At 30.6% G+C, this 22,350-nt stretch overlaps 1 protein-coding gene across 2 annotated transcripts in view; it reads right to left on the bottom strand.

Moving 5' to 3' along the window:
• Positions 1-2,771: 2,771 nt before the first annotated feature.
• LOC143193136 (uncharacterized) overlaps positions 2,772-22,350 on the bottom strand; it is a 153,016-nt gene continuing 133,437 nt past the window's right edge. Inside the window, exons 8-15 of one of the 2 annotated variants that reach the window (XM_076399118.1) lie at positions 13,027-13,180; positions 12,536-12,946; positions 11,074-11,301; positions 10,861-11,014; positions 7,444-7,649; positions 5,244-5,360; positions 3,542-3,766; positions 2,772-3,484 (exon numbers count right to left, since the gene is read on the bottom strand). In XM_076399118.1, the coding sequence (XP_076255233.1) occupies positions 3,223-3,484; positions 3,542-3,766; positions 5,244-5,360; positions 7,444-7,649; positions 10,861-11,014; positions 11,074-11,301; positions 12,536-12,946; positions 13,027-13,180 (1,757 nt within the window). In that variant the 3' untranslated portion in view covers positions 2,772-3,222. The remainder of the gene's footprint in view (positions 3,485-3,541; positions 3,767-5,243; positions 5,361-7,443; positions 7,650-10,860; positions 11,015-11,073; positions 11,302-12,535; positions 12,947-13,026; positions 13,181-22,350) is intronic. The other variant, XM_076399120.1, reaches the window with a different exon arrangement.

Below are 22,350 nucleotides of genomic sequence, written 5' to 3'. Positions count from 1 at the left end.
TGTGAACAATTAATTCAAAATGAAGGCAGCTATTTTGACTAGGCCATAATTTAATGAAAAATGTATTCATTTTTAAAAATTTGTTTTAAATAAATCGAAACAACTTTAACTAAACGTTAGTCTAAGATTTAATTAAGCTTTGAGTGTAATAAATCATATCTTTTCTACTTTATTATCGTTTTTTCATTACCTTATTGTTTCCATACTTTTAAATGGTAGTGTATATTTTCAGATAATAAACTACATATTCTATAGCAACTGTAGTTATTTAAATAAAAATCTTCTTCATATATAATAATAAAATAAGATATTAATAAATTATTCGGATGATATATTTCATAATTTTCGGGTTATTTATCCGCATATAGTATTGGTGGCAACATCTATAAACATTTAAGCAAACAAGGTAAAAGTTAAAAAGATACCTGGACATAACATATTTTTGTACAACAATTTATTACTGTATAATATATATAAATGGGCAAAGACAATGCATATTTGATAGAAAGTTGTTTTTATTTTTATGTAAACATGTGTTTATCTGTTCAACACTTGTAAACCAAGTTAATGTTAGTAGGTGGAGAGCAAAAAATGTTATCAGTTAGTTAAAATTTACAACACCTCTTTTTTCGTCCCTTTGCAAAAAGGTCCAATAACAATTTTCATTACACCTTATCTCACAGCTGCCAAAAGCTATGTGGCATTTAATTTGGAGAAAATTACCAATTTGTAATGGGAGTCCATTACACTGTGTTCATTAATGCCTTCCAAGAGAAATTACAGGCAAACACGAATTTAACTCCCTAGAAACTGTTCAATATTAAGTTTGGACCATCTGTTGGACATTAAAAAGGTGCACTGCTTCCTTGTGTGTGTTCTTGTATGCTAATATAAGTACGTTGATACAGACAGTCCTTTTAATAATGGCATAAATTGTACACGACACCAAAATTGACACAATCACTATTTAAAACACATACATTACCCTAAAAACGTACATTTCCTAAAAAAATTATGGAATATACTAATCCAATATGCCTTTTAATAGTTTCCGTTAGTTACGAAGTCGGTATGATGCCCTCTCGATGTTATCGAACAACGTGTTCTACTGTATGGTAACTTAATAACTATAGCAGATTTATAGCATTCTGCTGAGTGTTCGAATATCTACAAGCAATAGAGTATGTAAGGTCATCATCCTATATCATCTTTTATGATATGTCTGGTGAAGTATTCCATTAGTTACGGAGACTGTATGATATTTAAATATATGGTAACTTATATAATGCTGAATCCTCTAGACAGTTTCAGTTGTTTATGTATTTGTATTAGTTGTGATAAAAACACCATCTACTTTATTGCTCTAACTCCAATTAGCTGGTAACTAATAACCTTTTTTTATGAAGCATCAAAAATACTAGATGAAAAATCCACACAAATTATAGTCAAAATGTGCATAGAAACAGTTATAGCAAAAATATATAAAAGAATATGATTTCCGAAAATCGTTAATCAATCAAGAGCTTTTTGGTAGAAATCATTAATCACTAAATACGAAATCGATTCCGGCATTTCTTAATAGACTGCTTTATATTCATATTGGGATTTTGTGTAAGCTGCGTCAATTAGTTTGTGTTTGACAGCTATATCCCACACTCAACCCTTCTCAAGGTAGTGCTTGCAAAGTTTTTGCGCCGCTTTAAAATATAGATAAATCACAGAACACAGAGCGAAATAACAATAAAAACAGTGGATATCTCCAGGTGAATGTATCTCAAAGAAAGCGAACTTGTGTCTGTACAGTCACGGTTACACTATTTAAGATACCAGCGATGACATCGATTATTCAGAGCTTTTAGACAGATTTGATATTGATGATGGAAGTAAAAGCAAATGAATTTGAATTTGTAATTTCTGTTATTCTATAAAGATACTGCATGGATTTATTAAAATGTCAGTTCATTGAGTTAAAATATCAAGATAGTGCATAGTCATCATTTAGACTCTGTGACTATTTCGTGTTTATAAATTTGGTTGGGTGGTAAAATATTTGGGTTGAATGAAGAAGTCATCACTATAACAAAGGTACGCCTATTTAGAGAGCCTTAAGAGAACATATTATTTGGAAGGAATAAAAAATTGGAACGCTAAACTAAATATATTGAATTAAAATGAGATTATGTAGAGAAATAAATCACTTTTTTGTCGAGTAAGCACCGTCCATTCAAAAAGTCACTGACTTATCAAGCTACAATCGTAGTAAAGCAGAATATTCCTGAAACTTTAGAGATGACGATAAGAGCATACCGTCGCTATTATATCTGAAATACAGATTTGTTTTTCAATTATTATAACTGGAATGAGATAGAACTTGTGTACATGAAAACAATGTGGCTTCACATATAGCTCAATACGATAGGTTTAGTAGAGAAATATACTATCAATTATTCGGTTAAATCATCCTTTAATAAAGATTTCAGTTGCATCTGTTCACGTCGTTAAAAAAAGAAATTCAAAACTAAATTAAAAGTATATCCCAAATATTTATATGAAAATATAAAAATAATAATGTTCGTTATAAAACTGAACATAAGAAATTATATTCAAAATAAAAAATTCTATCCAACAATAATGTTACTGACCGACTAAATAATGCTTTAATATATAATATTTTTCGACATATTGTCTAATCCTCAATATGAAACCCTGCATATATATTAATATACCCTTTGTATATTTTGAGTAAACTGGATGATGTATAAAAACGGCAATTAATATAAAATATGTTTTATTAAAGTATAAAAGTTATAAAGCGTTTTTTACAAACTAAAATTTTATTTTGATACATACATTCAAAATTCGATTTTTTTTTCAAAAAATAGGAAGTAAACTTACAGATCCAAATAAAACGTTATTTACATCCTACACCTACCAATTTAATTAATATCCCCATTGTAAATAGATTAAAATTATATACAGATTACTATATATGAAAAATGCACGTTTCTTATTAGTCATGTAAAATACAAAATAATTTACTATATAGTTCAGTCATTTACGATATGACACACAAATTATATTGTTAGAAGAACTGGATCTTATGATTTGATTCACTTCTACATTTTATAAGATAAAATATAGGTGAAACTTATAATATCATTTGTAATCTGATTTATTAAAATGTTAGTTCATTGAGCTATAATATCAAGAAAAACGCAATATTTAATAAGGGTGAACGCTTGCTATCCCAACGCGTGGTTGCATATATCCCACACTACTGTTTGTTCTATGTAGTACTTCTCCCATGTTCTTTTTCTTCGGTTCCATTCGTATCTTCGGTTCTACATAACTATGTCTATATCCAGGAACAGATTTGATATTCTTCTGTGGATTCTTAACAAATTTGGGATCGTATTTAGTGTCCACCATTTTGTCTAAATTATGGCTGGATTTCGAAAAATTGTCTACCATCGAAGAATTATATCTATAACAATATTATGACAGTAAGTACAATATAAGTTTTAAATATATATTATTATACCTATCAGCTTCAGGAAGATCTTGATATTGCCTACTGCTTCTCACGTCACCCCTCTCGTCATCTCTATGGAAAGTGTCTTCGTCATCGAACGGTTGATGACCGACATCCATGTAAGATCGCCTTTTGAGTTCCTTAGCGATTTCGTTCGAATTCTTCTTATGTTCTTCTTCGATTAAAGAAAACATAGATCTTCGTTTGGGATCAAATTTGTCAGTATTTCGATACCTAAAAATATAAAACAAAAATGGTTACGAAGTATTTAAAAAAAAGGCATTTTCTAAACATAGTAGAACATATTCTTAATTTAATTGATCAGAGAGATAGAATTTATTATGTATAATTTATTATATTTTATATGTATATATTTATAATTTATGTTATATATTATTATAAAACACTCAATAGATCTCATAATATATCTTTTAAACATTTGTTAGAAATGGCTTGATTAATCAGCATACTCAATTATGATATTAATTATTTTTATTCCCTGAATAAACATATTGATTCCGATGCCCCTGTAGTTGTTATTGCTTTATTTGCAAACTAATTTGTACTCCGAATAGTAAAATTATAAATATTAGTTTCTGATGTCTTCAAGATGTCAAGCTATGACACGTATCTTTGGCTTAGGTTTTTCAATACTATTTCGGTCAAGATTGCTTGGTCAAAATTACTATTACCTATTGTTTTAAAGATACGAAAAGTTGTTTCATTAAAACCACTATTACATGTAAACAAATATTTGCAATATTATGATATTTTAGTACATATCATTTGAAGATTAGTACTATCTACGAATCAGGTGAGTTTAAGAGTTCTTTATTAATGGTCTCAAGCCAGAGACTTATTGAGTGATGTATTACACTTAACATAATTACTTTTCTTATGTAAGACAATGTACTAAAAATTATATAAATCCATAAATAAATTATGATGAAGGTTTACTAATTATTAAAAATAAATATTTTATAATTATATATAAAGCGCATAAACAGTATAGGGCCTAGTAAACCTATTTATAACTAAACGGCTAATAAATATTTAAAAATGTATACTAAAGGTAGGCCATACGATTACATCTAATTGGTATTTAAAAAGCTGAAACTGTTAACGTCTTATAATGTCATATAACCATACAGAAATCTGCCATTCTTATTCTTATCTCATCTGTAAGGAAACTACACAGGCCGCATATTAAACAAGCCACACATCAGAAATACCTCGGATATAAAAATTCAGTTTCCTGGAAATTCAAGTAAATGTTAAATTACGTGATTTGAAGTATATATTATTCTATTAAAGTATAATATATCAAAATATACTCTAGAAAGTATTGTAAAGAAGATTATTTAAGACAATTTTTTTATTCACTCCATGATAAATGAAATAACAAATTCATTATATTATTGCGTAATATTTTTGAAACTGTTTTTAATTATGAAATATGTAACCTACATATACCGACTAGGGATGCAGAAAAAATATCGATATATCGATATTTTCTGAAAAAAATATCGATATTTTATCCGGAATTTTTTTGGCCGATATATCGATATTTTTTTCGATATTTTTTCAGAATAGATTAAGTATAATTAAAAAAAAACTTTAAAATCGGTACTTAATTTTAAACGTTTCTTAAATATCTATATTTTTTCGGTGGCCAACACCCCTATATCCGACACTAAGTTTGGGTACGTACCGATCACCTGACAAATCCCTTTCTCGATGATTTCTGTAGCGAACTTCTTCAGGCATATGCCTGGGTGCAGGCTTTGGACGGGCTTCTTCGGGAAAATCTCGTCTATCATTAGAGTATCTACAAAAATTATGTAGGATAGCATAGTGATCATTCAAAATAATGCTAGGAAAATACTTAAAACACTAGCAAATCGCATATAACAGATCATTGATTAACAACAGCAGTAAATATGTATTAAAATTTAAAATTTAAGAACTTAAATACTGTCACATAAATTATAATCGGAATAGCCATATTAGATTCTTATTTACATTATTGCCGATCAATGGTAGTGAGGTTCACTATGAAAAAAGTATTTATTTCTCGACGAAATACCGCCTGTAGGTTCATACAATTTTACCTTTTTTGACAAGCGGTGTATGGTGAAATATGCATTATAATATTACCAATCTCAGATTCCGTTTTAGTCACATAGATTGAGTTAGACGCAGAAGTCTGTATGATGGTTATTTAATTGCTCAATCCTTAAGCCATTTGATATCTTTGAATTGTTAGTTAACTGTTAATCAACTTAATCTAAATGTTAACAAGATGGTTTTAACATGTCACAACATAAATGATAATCATCACAGTATACACAAAATTAATAATATACATAAGATTAACTTTTATTATTTGATTTGAGGAAATATCCGGCCGAAACCGAAGAAGTTATGTAACGATTTCTAATTGGTTTGTCAATAACAAGGAACAATCTAGCGTCAAAATAGTTCGAAAACATTGAAAAGCAAAGCCCAGCAATTGATAAATTGACAAAAGAAGGGAAAATTTTGTCACTAAGAATTGATTGGAAATGTCATTCCGAATCGTTTCAACATTGCGTTTTCATTGATAACAAGGCGAGAAAAGAAAAATATTCTAGAGCGTATGAGTTAGCCCACAAGAGCCATCCATATCGACACTGAAGTGGAATATTTGTAGCCAGAAAGTATTTCTCTTTATTTAGAACAATCAGCTAGAGGTACTGTATAACTATTTGCTAAAGCCGAATGAATAGTTGTTGTCTCTCAAATTAATAAATTGAACGGCAGACAGCGTACACACCTGTTACAGCACCTTTTGATTACTACTTATTCAGATTGATGCAGCTATCTTCTGCTTCTGCAGCTTACTTTATTTCAACTTACTGGCACACAGTTTCAAAATACTGAAGAATTGTAAAGTGAATCAATGATTGATCCCTATTAAATCATCATTCTATCCAGAAGATATCGCCATGTTGCCAGAAAGATGGGAAAAGTTGAACAAAATCACAGTTTTATCAATTTATCTTAATAAATGGCTGTTTAAAGTGAAAAATTGATCAGAAAAAAGACAAGCACCTAATAGCGTGTTCACAATAACAAAGTCAAAATGGATTTAATAGATTGAAAATTTGATTAATTACTTAATTTTTTTACATGACATTACTGTCAAATACAGCAGGATTTTAAATAGTTATTAAATAGTAAAAATACAAAATTCAAATTTTGCGAACAGAATTTTGTAATACTCGACCTTCATTTTCAAAAGCCTTATTTTTTATATCATGTATCAAGTTTTGGTGTCACATTTTCGCACTATCAAAGTCTCATAGCTAGAATAGACGTGCTTGTATGGAAATATTGACAAAAAAGCCTAGTAATTAAGTACTTCTGGTACTTGTAATCTTAAGTACTTCTTCTTAGTGCTGCGTACTAAGTGACAAATGGCTTATAATATCGTATATCCGTTGCTCCATAACTAACTCTTTTCGTCACGTTTTCCTCCGGGAGCCTCTTGTGATCTAATTTTTATGATTGCCATAATCTCTTTTCGGATATTTGACAATATATTTCCCGGAAATTTTATAACGACCACTTAAAACAAAAATCGCGTAAAGTGCGAAAGCTAATCCACATTAATCCATTTAATGGCCTAGCCTTATATTAAATGAATCTAAATAAAACTTTTTTGAGATATAGAGATATAGCTAGAGATTTCGATGGTTAATTGTTCTGATTCTGATCCCTGCTATGGAGCATACTTAATCCCACTAAGTCGCTAAAAATAGAGGCGATTATAAGTTCAAGACATTCAACTTGGCAACCGAACAAGGCACAAGACCTGTTATATAGATTGTTACCCCTTAAAACAGGGGTCCTATTTTAAAAATTATTACCTGTCATCATAATTATCTCTTATATGTTCCTTAGATGGATAAGCCATACTCTGATGTCTTTTAAGAAAGCGGATTCTATCTTTTAGGATAGTTGGAGATATGGGGGGTTCTGGACGCCTACGCTCTTCATCTTGTCTCTCTTTCTCCATTAGCAAAAACTTTTCTTTTGCATCGATGAATCGATCTTTCGGGGCCTGTAAAGGTATCTGGAGAAGTTAAAATAACAAATTTATATACAATTACGGTATACACATATAAGAAATAGTATCATTCATAAATACATCCATGTTTTTTGAATATAAATATATCAATATAGAAAATTATATTTTATAATATTGAAATATGAAATAGACAATATTTATTAACTAGCTACTAGTTTTCATTGTGAATTAAAAATAAATGCACTGCCCATCTTGACTATTGGTCTTCACAGTCATTTTATCATATCGCACGTTGTCGGGTGACTGAAATGCCTCAAATGCGATCCCCATTATATTTACGCATATTCCCTATTTATTGTCTTAGAACTTCAATATTCTAAGGTAATATATGATATTGGCTGAAGATCAGCCAATATCATATAGACTATTAATTGTTCACCATCATTTCGCAGCTATCGTTTTTAAACTTTACATTCATCATAGCACAATATGCCTTTCAACATAACAAATAAAATCCCTTTAGAAATTGGAAATTTTTCTCCCTAAATAAGTTTAGGCATACACACTAGAGTTCAAGATGTAATGCCATTTGGAAAAATCAAAACTTCTTCATAGTATGACTAACATATCAATAAAATAAGACATCTCCCATTCTTTTGCAGTTATTCAAATCATCTCTCAACATAATTTACTAGAGTCTAGACAGAACAGAGTCGTGTTCCAGATTGTAAGGTCATCAAAGGCGGACTGAAATTGCTCATATTATCTCTAACCGTGATCTATTTGAATCGTTGTACAATAGACATACATTAAATAAAAGAATTTTTTTGGTTCTGTGCATTGGGTTATTATTATTTATTATTCATAAACTCTTGAAAGCTAAGAGGCCTTCCGACTATCTATATAAAGCATAGAAAAAAAGACGAAATTAAAAAGATGCCTCTCTAAATCTAAATATAATGTTTTAATGTTCAGTTATTTGTTTCGGAAATAAATAATTCAAATATATAATATAGATTAATCAGTTGAATATATCCCTATTTCAAATGATTTAATTGAGGTAATGCAGAATTATACATATTTGCTAAACATACAAATTCTACAATAAATATAAGTATAACAGGTCAATTGAAAAATCCCCAGTCCACCATAGTAAAAACAAAATTAATTCTTTTTATTCAACATAAATCGCTTCAAGGGTGGTACACTAATTATAGCGACCCTCCAAATTTTCGGTACCATTTTTGTAGTACGATTTGTCCTCTGCTTCAAAATAAGCTTCAGTTTCAGTGATCACCTCTTCATTCACGAAAATTTCTTCCCATCGAGCATTCTTTTGTGATCTGAGAATAGGAAATAGTCGCTGGGAGCCAGATCTGGAGAATATGGTGAATGAGGTAGTAATTCGAAGCCCAATTCATGGATACTAATACGGTGCATTGTCTTGGTGAAGCACCACTTTTATTTTCTTCAAATGCGGCGGTTTTCCGACGATTTCATCCTTCAAGCGGTCCAATAACGCTATGTAATAGTCGCTGTTGATAGTCCTTCCTTTTTCAAGATAGCCAATAAAAATTATTCCATGCGCATCCCAAAATACAGACGCCATAACCTTGCCAGCCCACTGTTGCGTTTTGGAACGGGTTCAACGTGTGCAGTCCACTCGGATGACTGTCGATTGGACGGTGAAAGTGAAGTAAGTGAAATGATGGAGCCATCTTTCATCCATATCCATTGTCACATGTCGACGCTAAAACTTGGGTTTATTACGCTTGATCGTCTTCAAACACTGCTCCGAATTATCAACTCGTCGTTGTTTTTGGTCAAAAGTGAGCTCGCACGGCACCTACTTTTCACAGAGCTTTCTCATACCCAAATATTCGTGAATGATATCATGTACACGTTCAGTTAATATCTTTAGAGTGTCTCATTCAATTTCAATTTACAGTCATTCAAAATCATTTTGCGGATTTTTTAAATGTTTTCGCCGGTAACAACATCTATTGGGCGTCCACTGAATTCACCGTCTTCGATGCTCATTTCACCACACGTCTAAACTTAGCATACCAATCCTTGATGATTGATTTTCCTGGGTCAAGTTTCCAGACACTCGGCATCAAGCCAAGTTTTTGCTTCAAATATATTTTTCCCTTCAAAAAGCAATATACTTCAACACGCGAAATTCCTTTTTATCCATTTTTTACCAATAACAAACGTTGCTTCCCTCAAAATGCTATAATTCACAAACTAATGATCCGACAGCTGTCAAATTTGTACACGCATCTTTTGAGGGTTAAGGCTAACTAAAAATCATATGAATTTAATCCTAGTAGTGCCATCTATGTGTCAGGTCGGGGACTTTTAAATTAACCTGTTATAGTGATTTTCAATGTATTTTGAAAATATTACATTGAAATGTTGATCTTTGAATAAAATGTATTGTATTGAATCATATTTATGTCCATAACAATAAACGAATAGCAAATTAGTTTTTAACAAAAAATTAGACATATGTTCATAATAAATCTTATTATCTAAATGCAAAAAATTTTCATTCATGGTTAATGAACGAAATGTTATTTATATCATATTAGATATGTTAAAGAATTAACATTTTACTATTTTTCAATTTGAAATTATACTCTTGAGCTAAAATTTTTATATTTGTTATAACACAAAAAAGTCATATATCCATTTTTAAGTGTTTAGAAAAAGAACGGTTTATACGGATGCATTCAAAAAAATGGAAAATGTTTCTTTTTAATGTACGATCAGATGTTAAAGGCTTTCAAGTACCAATTGAATTTACTGAAAATATCCTTAACCATGGGCTGTTGAACTTTGAACACACAATAATAAACATTGGAATAGCAATATTGCTATTCAAACGATCACTAAAGTAAATCTAATATATAAAATAAAATGAAAGCTGCCAATCACAACTAAAAGCTGTTGCTGACACAAAATAACCTCGCAGAACCTTTTAGTCGTTTCTTCGGGTGGCAGATATGTGACACCTATATGCGACTTTTACCATAATCGTTATTCCAAAAAAAAATCTGTATACCAGTATCTAATTGAATTTTGTCCAGATTAAGTATTTAGAGTATGGAAGATATTTACTTTACAATCAGTCCTAAATGACAGTGTCGTCAGTCAACATCTAGTCAATAAGTTTAAAACTTTTCGGACAAAATCAAATAGTTTTAAAAGTATGTATTCTTATCCCTATCAATTTTATAACTTATTTAAATACCTTAGACTCATCGACAGCAGTTGGTGATCTTTGTCTAAATTGTGGATGTCTACGATTTATGGAACTTGTTGTATTGTCATAATATTCCTTATTCGATTCATATCGATAATCTTCCTTAGGGTCCGCATCATAATTTCTCTCGAACTCTCTATTGCTAAAAACATATACACGTGCATTATCTCCGATCGAATAAACTTGTACGCAATAACTTACCGCTGAAGCGATTTAGATTCGTAGAACCTAGCATCATTTTGATTGGTTCTGGTTCGTGAATCTCTAGATTCTTTATCTAGTTCGTAATTTCTTCCCGCTTCGTCGAAAACTTTCTGTCGAGCCTTGGGTACGGGATACTGTCGTGGATTCTCGAAGAACACTTCTTCCTCGTAAGAGAATGCACGTGGAGGACGATCTTTATCAAAATCAGTCGAATTATTTCGAGATCTAAGACAAAATTGAAATTAGTTTCTAACATATTATACCTAGAGTATTGTGGCAATAAATAAATAAATTAAATAATTTTAACCACACCATTAATGTTACAATGTCTTTGTCAGGCATTTGAAAGTCAATTAATTCTTCATGGTTTGCAGGTATTTATTAAGTTTACAGGGTTAAATTATAATTTACCATATTACAGGCAATGATAATGAATTACAGTATTTTAAATCTATTTTCTACCGCAAATGTATATTGGAAATTCCAAAAATATTCAATGTTTATTGATATTTGTTATATATAATGATTTAAAATATGTTCATAATACTATAATATTTTTATACCGGGGCGTTTATACGACAATAGATAAAAATTCTTAGTATCGCTTTATGTGTTTTGTGGTTTAAACCTTTTCATATTTCGTAACTCGTCGGTATGATTCCGGGGAGATATGATCTGATGAGGCTATTCTTTTATGTATTCATTCAATTAATGAGAATCAATTTATCAAGAAAAGAATTCAGGTTGGTAATAGATTGAGAATCATTCCGCAGTTACTTAAAAACATTCCTTGGTGTAGTTAAGTAGAATTCGGACAAAAGTTGTAGTTGGAGTTTCAAGGTCACAAAAGATGGATTGAAGGTGCTCAACGACGTCTAGCCATAAACTATTCCAAATAAGAAACATTCAAGATTTCAAAATTACCTAGTCTGTGGATTCCTTAGACAAGCATCACATTTCAAGATGTAAGGTCACCAAAAGCTAACTGAAGTTGCTATGAACAACATATTCTACTAGAATTTAGTAGTGCATCACAAATCATTACAATAATTATTATATTTTTAAAATATGTTTTTAAATTATTTATTCCAGTAATATTCACATTGAATATTCACAACTCAGACAACATCTGTTGGGTTAGCTAGTATACCTGTAGTTGCTAAATTAGCTTCTTTCCTTGGTTATGTATATTTGGTATAAAATTGTTTTAAACATTGAAGCAATAATCGATGTCATAATTGTGGCATAAAAACAATTATTGGACAGACTGTAATTATGCTGCTAACTGTATTAAAGAACATAACTCTCGGCAAAATTAAATAAACTTTCTCAATAAATAACCCAAGAATACGATTTTGGTATAATTATACACAGTTTCTGTTTAAAAAGTAAAAGTATATAATGGGATATAAAAAAGTCAAAAATCAACTACCAAATTTCTAATTTATAGACAAATTACCTATAATTTTCATCGAAGCCATCGTCCTCGAAATATTGTAGAGATTTATCCTTGTCATTTTTTCTCCTCTCGCCGCCATAACGTCCATCTTTCTCCCTCTCATTGTAATAATATCGATCTTTCTTGTGTTCTTCAGCATAGTACTTCTCTGAGTTTGACAGATATTTATTCCCATTTCTATTGGAAAGTTCCCTTTCTAGAGACTTTCGGAAGTTTTCTTTAGCAATGTCTCTTTCAGAATCTCTGTAGTCATCTTTAATGTCCCTATCTCTGGTCGATGATTTCTGTTTTTGAGTGTATTTGTTATCGGAAAACTTGGAGGTTGACTTTTCTGAATACTTCGATACGTTATTCGACTTTCGATAGTCTTCGTCTAAAGACTTAGTGTATTTCAAATCATCGTGTGAATACCTATAAAAATTCAAATAAAAATATCAATTTAATATTTGCTTTAAAATTTAGTATAGATAATATATAATAAAGTGATTTACCTGCTAAAACGTTGAGCAGATTCAGGTGATTTTTCTCGTTCCTGTCTAGAATTTTCTCGGTCCGCATTTCGGAAAGGTCTTGGTAAAGTTACATGATTCTCTTGCATCAGATAAATAGAAGCATCTGCTGGTTCTCCATTCCAATCTTCATCTTCTATAATATAAAACATTTATTTAGTGAAAAATAAATATAATCATGTAGAAAAGTACGTCCTAGGGATAAAATTTACAGTACGATAGTACTCAGTCACTCTTAACAAGATGGTGTGAATCAATGACTAGGTTACAAGGTTTATATGCGCTGAGCACACTCAGTGTATATTCAGTAGCCCACACACGTTAGAGCTATTTTAAAATTCTTTAGCTCTGATGGTAAATGAATAAGTAATAAAATTTTCGTGGTGTTAACCCAGTAATTGTTGACCTAATAGTTAGTATGTTTCCAAACAGTGCTACAATACAAGACAAGACAATAACAATCGCAAAACTATGATAATGGCCGGAGAATAATCCAATAATATATCACAAACCATTTTATAATATTCTAGTAATATACATCAATTAGTATAGCTATCGCTGCGATATGTTAAAATATGTACAAAGAGATACTCTCATAGAAAAGATTAAGAAGCATCTATATGCCTTTAACCTCAGTAGAGCTTTAGTGACGTGACCGTCTTTAAACCTACAATGACAAAATGAGGATAACAATAATAACAAATAAATCTTAGAAACGAAAATTACCTCAAAATTGCCACAAAAATGTTTACAATGAATGAAATAGTATACAAAAAAAATGTTCCAAAATAGTGACTATGTTAAAAAATAACATAATTAAAATATATGATCTTAGAGTACGAGAAATTTGCTTTAATATTGGCTTATTCCCTTTTCTTATTTTTTAAGTCGCCTTCTCTAAAGGCAGATATTAGCAGATACAGCATTAATTTTCAGTCTACCTTCGTATACAAGTAAATATATAACACGTAGAGATCAATCAAATTCAATTTTATAAACAATACACATACGCGTATTTATTCATTAAGTGAATGTAAGGAATTATTATTGAACACCACTAGATATGCGATAAATGTGCCGATCATTTTTAGCTTCTCACCGAAAATACCATCTCCTCATATTAATGAAATCACAAGCGTCGTAGAGCTTATGAACTTTTACGACTTTTACTTCTTAATAACGATTTCGGTGTAATGTTTTTTTCTTCATCTTTTTTATTGAATAGTTTTCATGACATGTGTTTATGAAAGCGAGACAATTGATACAGCACGGTGTGTTCATGAAACACATGTTTAAACTAATTACATCCGAAGTAATTTTTACGGTCACCAAATCCGACAGCAATAAGCTTTTAAAAATAAATTATGATTAACTCTAAAAATTAAAATTGTAACAATTATTAAAATAATTATGAAGATTATGCTATTTGAAGTAAGATATTTATTCATGAAATTCAGAACTGTGAAATAATTTTGATACTTTTTGTAAATTTAAGAATTTCAAATTTAATAAAAGTTTGCGTAAGTATTTTTCATAAATGCCCTTTCAATGTCCCTATCAAGAAATAAAATATATTTTAACAGTTTAGTATCGAATATTCTTCATAAAAAGGAAGCCTTTCTGCTTAGAAGATATCCAAAATGAGCTTGCAATATTATTAGGTGTTTGGTGCAAGTCGTGCAGTTTCAATCTGAAGAAGTGCTAGAACTTCTCATTCGAGATGCAACATAGTATACTTCACAACTCTTGCAACGAGCATTCAAGATATTGCTGGTCTTTTTTTGCTACAATACGTCATTTAATCTGTTGTAAAAATAATTGAATTAAAACAACAGAAATAATGAGTGATAAAAATTTAATTTTAGGGTATCATCATTAGTGTTTGTACACACTCAATAACTCTATAATACTAAATGAAAAATAATACTAAAATTATTATTTTATGTAGACTATTTTATATAGGTTATTTTATATAAATGTCAAAATTATCGGATTTAACTCTTAGATTATGCTGGTTTACACATTTTAGCCAACAGACGTCGCTGATAAAAATGCTTGAAGTCACCTTATACATACGTCATTGTCCCATCTCGGTTTAAGTAGTGTTCATTTCATTTCAGTATGCGTGCTTTTAATAACAATAGCTATCAATTTCCTCAAAAGACCTCAAATGAAGGTTTTGTTCTGCTTAAGCTTCCAAACTTCCCGTACTTAAGATTCTTTCTGAACTGTAATTTCTAAAATATCATATGATTTTGTAGCAGAAATATGTTCATTACAAATTACTAACATTACTCGATGCCTTTCAGCAATAATTTTACCTGCATTAAATAAGGAAAGTAATATAAATCCCTGGAAGTAGGGTGCAAATATATTATTTATAACAGGTTAATTGAAAAGTCCCCGGCCTACCATAGTAAAACATATTTTTTTGGCAAAATTAGTTTTTTTTAGTTCAAAATAAATCTCTTCAAGGGCGATATACTGATTATAGCGACCCTCCAACTTTTCGATACTATTTCTGTAGTACGATTTGTCCTTTGCTTCAAAATAGGCCTCAGTTTCGACGATCACCTCTTCATTCGACGAGAATTCTTCCCAGCGAGCATTCTTTTAAGATCTGAGAACAGGAAATAGTCGCTGCGGGCCAGATCTGGAGAACATGGTGAATGAGGAATCAATTCTAAGCCCAATTCATTTAACAGTACATGAAGTAGTACTTTCTTTTTTTTCAATGCAGACGTTTTTCGACGATTTCGTCCTTCAATTGGTCCAATAACGTTATGTAATAGTCGCTGTTGATGGTCCGTCATTTTTCAGGGTAGTTAGTGAAAATTATTCTATGCGCATCCCAAAATACAGACGCCATAACCTTGCCAGCCGACTTTTGCGTTTTCCCACGCTTTGGAGCGGGTTCATCGTGTGCAGTCCACTCAGATGACTGCCGATTGAACTTGAGTCTGAAATGATAAAGCCATGTTTCATCCATTGTCACATATCGATACAAAAATTCGGATTTTTTACACTTGATCATATACAAACACTGCTCCGAATCATCAACAATCATCAACTCGTCGTTGTTTTTGATCAAAAGTGAGCTCGCACGGCACCCAGTTTGCACAGAGCTTTCTCATACTCAAATATTCGTGAATGATATGATGTACATGTTCAGTTAATATCTTTAGAGTGTCTCATTAAATTTCAATTTACGGTCATTCAAAATCATTTTGTGGATTTTTAAATGTTTTCGCCGGTAACATCTATTGGGCATCCACTGAGTACACCGTCTTCGGTGCTCATTTCACCACGTCTAAAGTTAGCATACCAATCCCTGATGGTTGATTTTCCTGGGGCAGTATCCGGAAACTCGGCATCAAGCCAAGTTTTTGCTTCAACTGTATTTTTTCCCTTCAAAAATCAATATTTTATCGACACGCGAAATTCCTTTGTATCCATTTTTTTCACAATAACAGAAGTTCACTTCACTCAAAATGCTATAATTCACAAACTAATAACCCGACAGCTGTCAAATTTGTACAGGCATATTTTAAGGGTTAGGGCTAACTAAAAAACGTATGGATTTAATTCTAGTCTTTATACGTCAGGCTGGGGCTTTTCAATTGACCTGTTATATTAATGACACAATAAAATACAAAGAAACATAGAATATTGACCGACAGAGATTTAAAATGAATAATGTTAAAAAAGTGCCCAACGTGTTATAACGCTAGTTATCCAGGGTATTATAGATGACTCAAAACGCATTTACAGTTCTTAAAAATCCAAAACAAAGTCCATTCCACTTTCAATATACCCAATAGCATGTAATCAATGAAACATTATATATAGCAAAATATATCTAGAAGAACTATTCTCATTCATCTCTATCTCGTTTGATCTCCTTTTTTATGAGTCGTTTAACCACTCGACAACCGTGATATAACGAAGAATCGAAGAAATGGTTCTCGCTAAATATGTAGAAAGTCAAATAAAACCGTTAGCGTAACAACTGTCGTAATTTACATTCTCACAAAAACGAAATGGAGAATCTTCGTTGTACACGCGGGAAATTATTTTATTTGTAATTTATACAATATATATTCGGGTCTACCCAACTAAACATAACAGTAAAAAGAGCGGCAAATTCGATAACTACCAAAACAGAATTAACGAAAAAAAAGCTTGATGGCCGAATTGGTCGACCACGAAAATCAAGTTCAATAACATTGATAGTTTCGTTTTGATTTTATCGGTTACATTTTTGAAACAGGATATTGGATCAAGTATATTATTCTTTGTAGAGCTTCGAGCTTCTTTGGACAGCAATTTATTTTAAACGAAGTTAAGAAATGTAAATATGTTTATCAGTAAAAAAATACTAATACATTTTACGCATAAAATATATAATAAATACGAAAAAATAAAAGCTTTTTTTGTTTTCTTGTTTTCTGCCTCTCCCCGTGATCTATCATAAAGTAGAAAGTGTGTTTGTCTCAAGCTCAAAGAATTTTACATCATAAACAATATGAACAAAAGGTTACTATAATTTAATTAGTTGATATTTAATTCATTATTATTGATATCAATAGTACGAAATATAGTAGCTATAAACATAACAGTAACTTAGATGAGTTACAACATACCGTTTTACACAACTTAGTCTACTGTAAATTGCGATTTATTTATTACAGTTATGCTTCAGAAAATTGACCTTCATTTGACACTATGATTTTCCATTTTTCTAGTGGCTAGTTGAATTTCTCAAAAGAAAAATATTACATGATTTACGACTATTGAATTTTTAAAAAGATATGCTGCTCAATCATAAATCATGGATCATCGGTATAATTTATAAACGAGAATTTTTAAGTTCTTGCATGTGTTCTGACCATTTTTAGCTTTAAAACGGAATTTATTAAGACAAATTGATACAATTTATATCAGTGAAAAGATTTCCCACATTTTCTAGTAACATTGCGATATCGTGTCGAAATAAAGATGTTGATTTACAGCAATTGAATCATTCTCGATAATTCTTTATTATTTTAAAATCGTGGGTCGCCAAGCCATGCAGATCAATCTCAAACATATAGCTTATATCTAGTGAGTAGACTAAGAACAAAAAGTTTTTGCAACAACACATCATTACATTTGTTTAACTGACGTCGATATGTAGACTTGTAGTACACTACTTTGCTGATCCCACCGTATATATAGGAAGACTTTATTATGGCCATGAATATTTCCCTTCTGTGTTAATGTTAGTCTCCCGGACTAACCGTTGACTTATTACTCATGAGTCTGTAGTAGTAGTACACTTTTCTTTGCCAGTTAATTTTCTTACGAGTACACCTTTCATCACCAGTCATAAAACGCCTTGACGCGACTCGACTTCGATCACAAATTTATTCAAATCAAACAACAAACGTAATGAATGTCCAAAATACAATTTTGTACTTTTCGGTTTTCATTATTAGCGTCTTTGTACACTGAATAAATCAATCATTATAAAAAGTAAACAATACGTGTTTAAAACTGTTAAAATTATAAAATTCTATGAACCATAATTTGGTTTATAATAAAAAAATAAAATTTCTGAACATTTGGCTGTTGAAATTTTTAATCATCGTATTTGAAAGAAAATTACCCACATCCTGTAAAAGATAATTATGGTATTATATGTTGCATCGAGTTGTCAATAACTTGTATTACGAAATAATGTAGGCCTATCATTTTTATAATTACAGGGACTAGGTTCTCTATTTATCCTATAATAAGTATATATGCATTAGTATGTATGATGCATTAAAATCGAATATAAATATAATTAACAAATATACTTTGATTGTATATCATCTTTCTATTACCAAATTCGTTTAATAATATGGTATTAAATAAGTAATGATAAGGTAAAAAACCAATACAACACACCATATTAGATTCTTAATTTGTAAAAAGCTTATATACTCAATTTATAGCATTTCATGTTAAAGGCTTAAATAAGTGCTAATGAAAGAAATATGGAATGTACAAATAAGCGTTTGTGTAATTTTGGAGCATTAACAGAACAATTGGTACAACCTATTTTAGTGAAAGTATTGTATATGATTAGCTATCATCTCTACATCTTTCATTCGACACATAGTGTGATATATAAAATTTCTAATTTTAAATTTTGGTATTTTTATTAAATTGTTGGGCAGAATATTTGTCTAAATACTAAACTAAATAACAAAAAAACATCACTTTATTTTGGTTGGCCGCGTTTTTGTTTAGCAACGCTTTTAAACTTTGACATGTCAACATCAGCCAAGAACCACCAAATTAAATTAAATGTGGTAGTCTTTACATAATATAGAGATGACTTATTTTCAAGTTGGTAAGTACTTCATACTGTTATAAACTTACCGCGAAATTCTTTTAAGTTTTTTACTGTTTAGAAATATCTAGCCAAATTTGTGTAAATCTTCCAGCATTTAAAATTTTGTTTGAATTCGAAAAAATCCATTTGCATCACATCCAAGACTTTTCAATATACTATTCATAAACTAATCTAGTATTTACAAAAAAAATGAATTGGTGTGGGCGATAAACAGAGTTTTATTAGCGGCGGATATTACATTAAAAAATAAAGATTTATAGACGTTTGATTAGAAACTCCATAGGTTCATCGAAATCAGTCGGTATATGAAAAAAGATTGTCAGTCTCTTAATGTTGAAGAACCATCAAAGATTTTAAGATAAAATAATGAATTGTATTACCGTTTGGCTTAAGAACGGTGACTAAATATGAAAAAGTATGTCGTTCTCGCAGGTGATTTAGTAATTTACAAGAAACACCATCTTTGGATAGAGACCTACCAAATTCCAGTTTAAATCGGAGAAGAAGACCTGAATTCTTTTTGAAGAGGCTATTATTAAAACAAAAAGAAGACACGCAGGCGGACAGGACTTTAGAGAAGCTATAATTTGCTTTACACGTGGTATGAGGAACTAATCGGGTTCAATCAATAAAATATTATTCAATATTACATTATCAATATTCAGTCAATATCTTGACATCAAACCTTACTTATTACATACTTAAAACAACTGTTTGGGATAGTTGTATTGTATTAATTTATAGTTGGAAAAATATGTTTTTTTTTAACTCTTTGTAAATACAGATATTTTTGAAATTCTTTAAAAAACAAAACACCAACACAATATTTTGTAATAGATCGCGACCCTTCGGCTGCTGTGCCCTCTAGCGAATATTAAACAAACTGCAAATAATTTGCAGGTTTTTCTTTTAACCAATTTATATACATTAATTTTTTTTAGATAATTTACTTTTTGAGACATGGCCGCTTCATCATCATCAATTTTATTAGGTCACACATTATTATAAATTATTAAAAACATTTACATAATTAAAATTGCTGCTTTTATTTTTATTATAACAAATTTTGTCCTTATACCATATATCATGTCACACAGTGCGGCATTCTGAGTTGAAATCTTCGCCAAAAGTTAGCCAAACCAATAAATAGTAGGAACAATGTCGGGGGAATATGGCGGATGGATTAGTGGTAAATTTCAAAAAGATTTGCAAGACTGAATGTTGTCACGTTGCAAAATCAATTCATCTGCAATTCTTACTTAAATAAAAACAGTTTTTTGCTTTCAATTCTTGACCTAAGTGTACTAATTTGACACTAAAGGTAAAAATATGAAAGTTTAGGTCCAATATTCCACAGCAAGAGATAATATATGTAGCTTTGATTCGACTTTCCACTAGTGGCGTTGGCAGATAAGTTTTTATTTCAACAGAATTACACAATAAGAATCAAAGCTCAGTTAATGAATGAATAAGAATATCAGATGCAATGTTGAAAAGTTACATAATCTAATACACAATTCTCAACATGGACACTATTTTTACTAAGCTTATATCAAATTAGAACAACGCAAAGTCATATTATTGCTTCTTTCACGGTCATATTAATTAACTCATATCTTAAACCTGATATCTAATTTAATATAATATAATAAAGTAATATTTATAAATAGCAAAAAAGCCAAGAGAAAGGAAGTGTACAAGATACAGCTTCTGTTACGATTATCTGCAGAAAATTAGCAGGTGGCTTTTTCTGCATGTGGGAGAAACAATCTTAATTGAAGTAAATAGGAGTGGCCACCGTCGATGGAATTCGCAAGAGGCGCTGATGGCAAAACAGGAAGTTAGCGTGCAGAACCGGTGATCGAGCTGGCTCGAAGGAAGCACAATAACGTATCCGTACGCCTGTTGAGACTTTAATTAAGAATTTTATGTAAAGGTGATTGTACCATATTTAACCGATACGAAATTAGATAGAATCTGTCAATAACCCGTACAAAGGAAATATAATTAAAATCAATTGCCAGCAAACCGCCAGATATTAAATTCGCTTAAATTAAAACACTTGTTTGAAGTATTTAACATAAAATAAAATTCAACCTTTCATAAAGTGATATAAATAACACTATATTAATTAACACTAAGATATATTAATTGCTTGCATGTGTTTTGATCAGCGATATATATTGGCAAAAATGTATCTATGTAACCAACTGTTATCTTAAACTAACTGTTAAATTCGATAATTTTAACATTTCCATACATAAGCGGTTTTTCATTTAGTATTATTGAGATGCTAATCATAGAATACATAAGATCGTATTTAAGACAATCATTACTTGATGTCTGATATGAAGAAATCTGTGAATTTATGCTGATGCTGCTCCACCATATTCAAATTTTCAGTTAGTGTCAACAATTTGGAAGTTGAGGTTGAAGTTAATGACGGATCGATCTGAAAATCTGCAAGACCAAGAAAATCCAAGACAAATGAATTACAAGCCTGATTGGATGTAATTCTCAAATAAATTTCAAAGAGTATAACGGTTAATAAATCAACTAATTCCAGGCAACCACATTCAATAAAAATGTGCTGAACAGCTGGACACTAGTCCAGGAGAACCGTACACATCAACACAGAAGCGAAATATCCATGGCCCTAAAATCTTGTTTTGCATATCAGCAAGATTTGGTGTATTACGAGCTACTAAAACTAAATGAACCATGTTCAGATGTACATCCACGACTCGGCAACACAATTGTTGCAAGAAGAACAACGTTGGAAGAGTTGTGAAGAATATACGATTGCAGCATGGTTCGGCTGTCAAACGGTTTCGAAAATTATAGAAAATGACGAAAAATAATTTGTTAAATATTTACTGTATCAATTTTTTTCAAAATGGTTTTTGAAAATAAAAATATGATAT

This window comes from Rhynchophorus ferrugineus, unplaced genomic scaffold (assembly GCF_030347505.1).
Source record: "Rhynchophorus ferrugineus isolate W39M unplaced genomic scaffold, kcgeb_rfMv2 rfM3, whole genome shotgun sequence".
NCBI classification, from domain to species: Eukaryota; Metazoa; Arthropoda; class Insecta; order Coleoptera; family Curculionidae; genus Rhynchophorus; species Rhynchophorus ferrugineus.
This window is presented reverse-complemented; position numbering and strand designations above follow the sequence as displayed.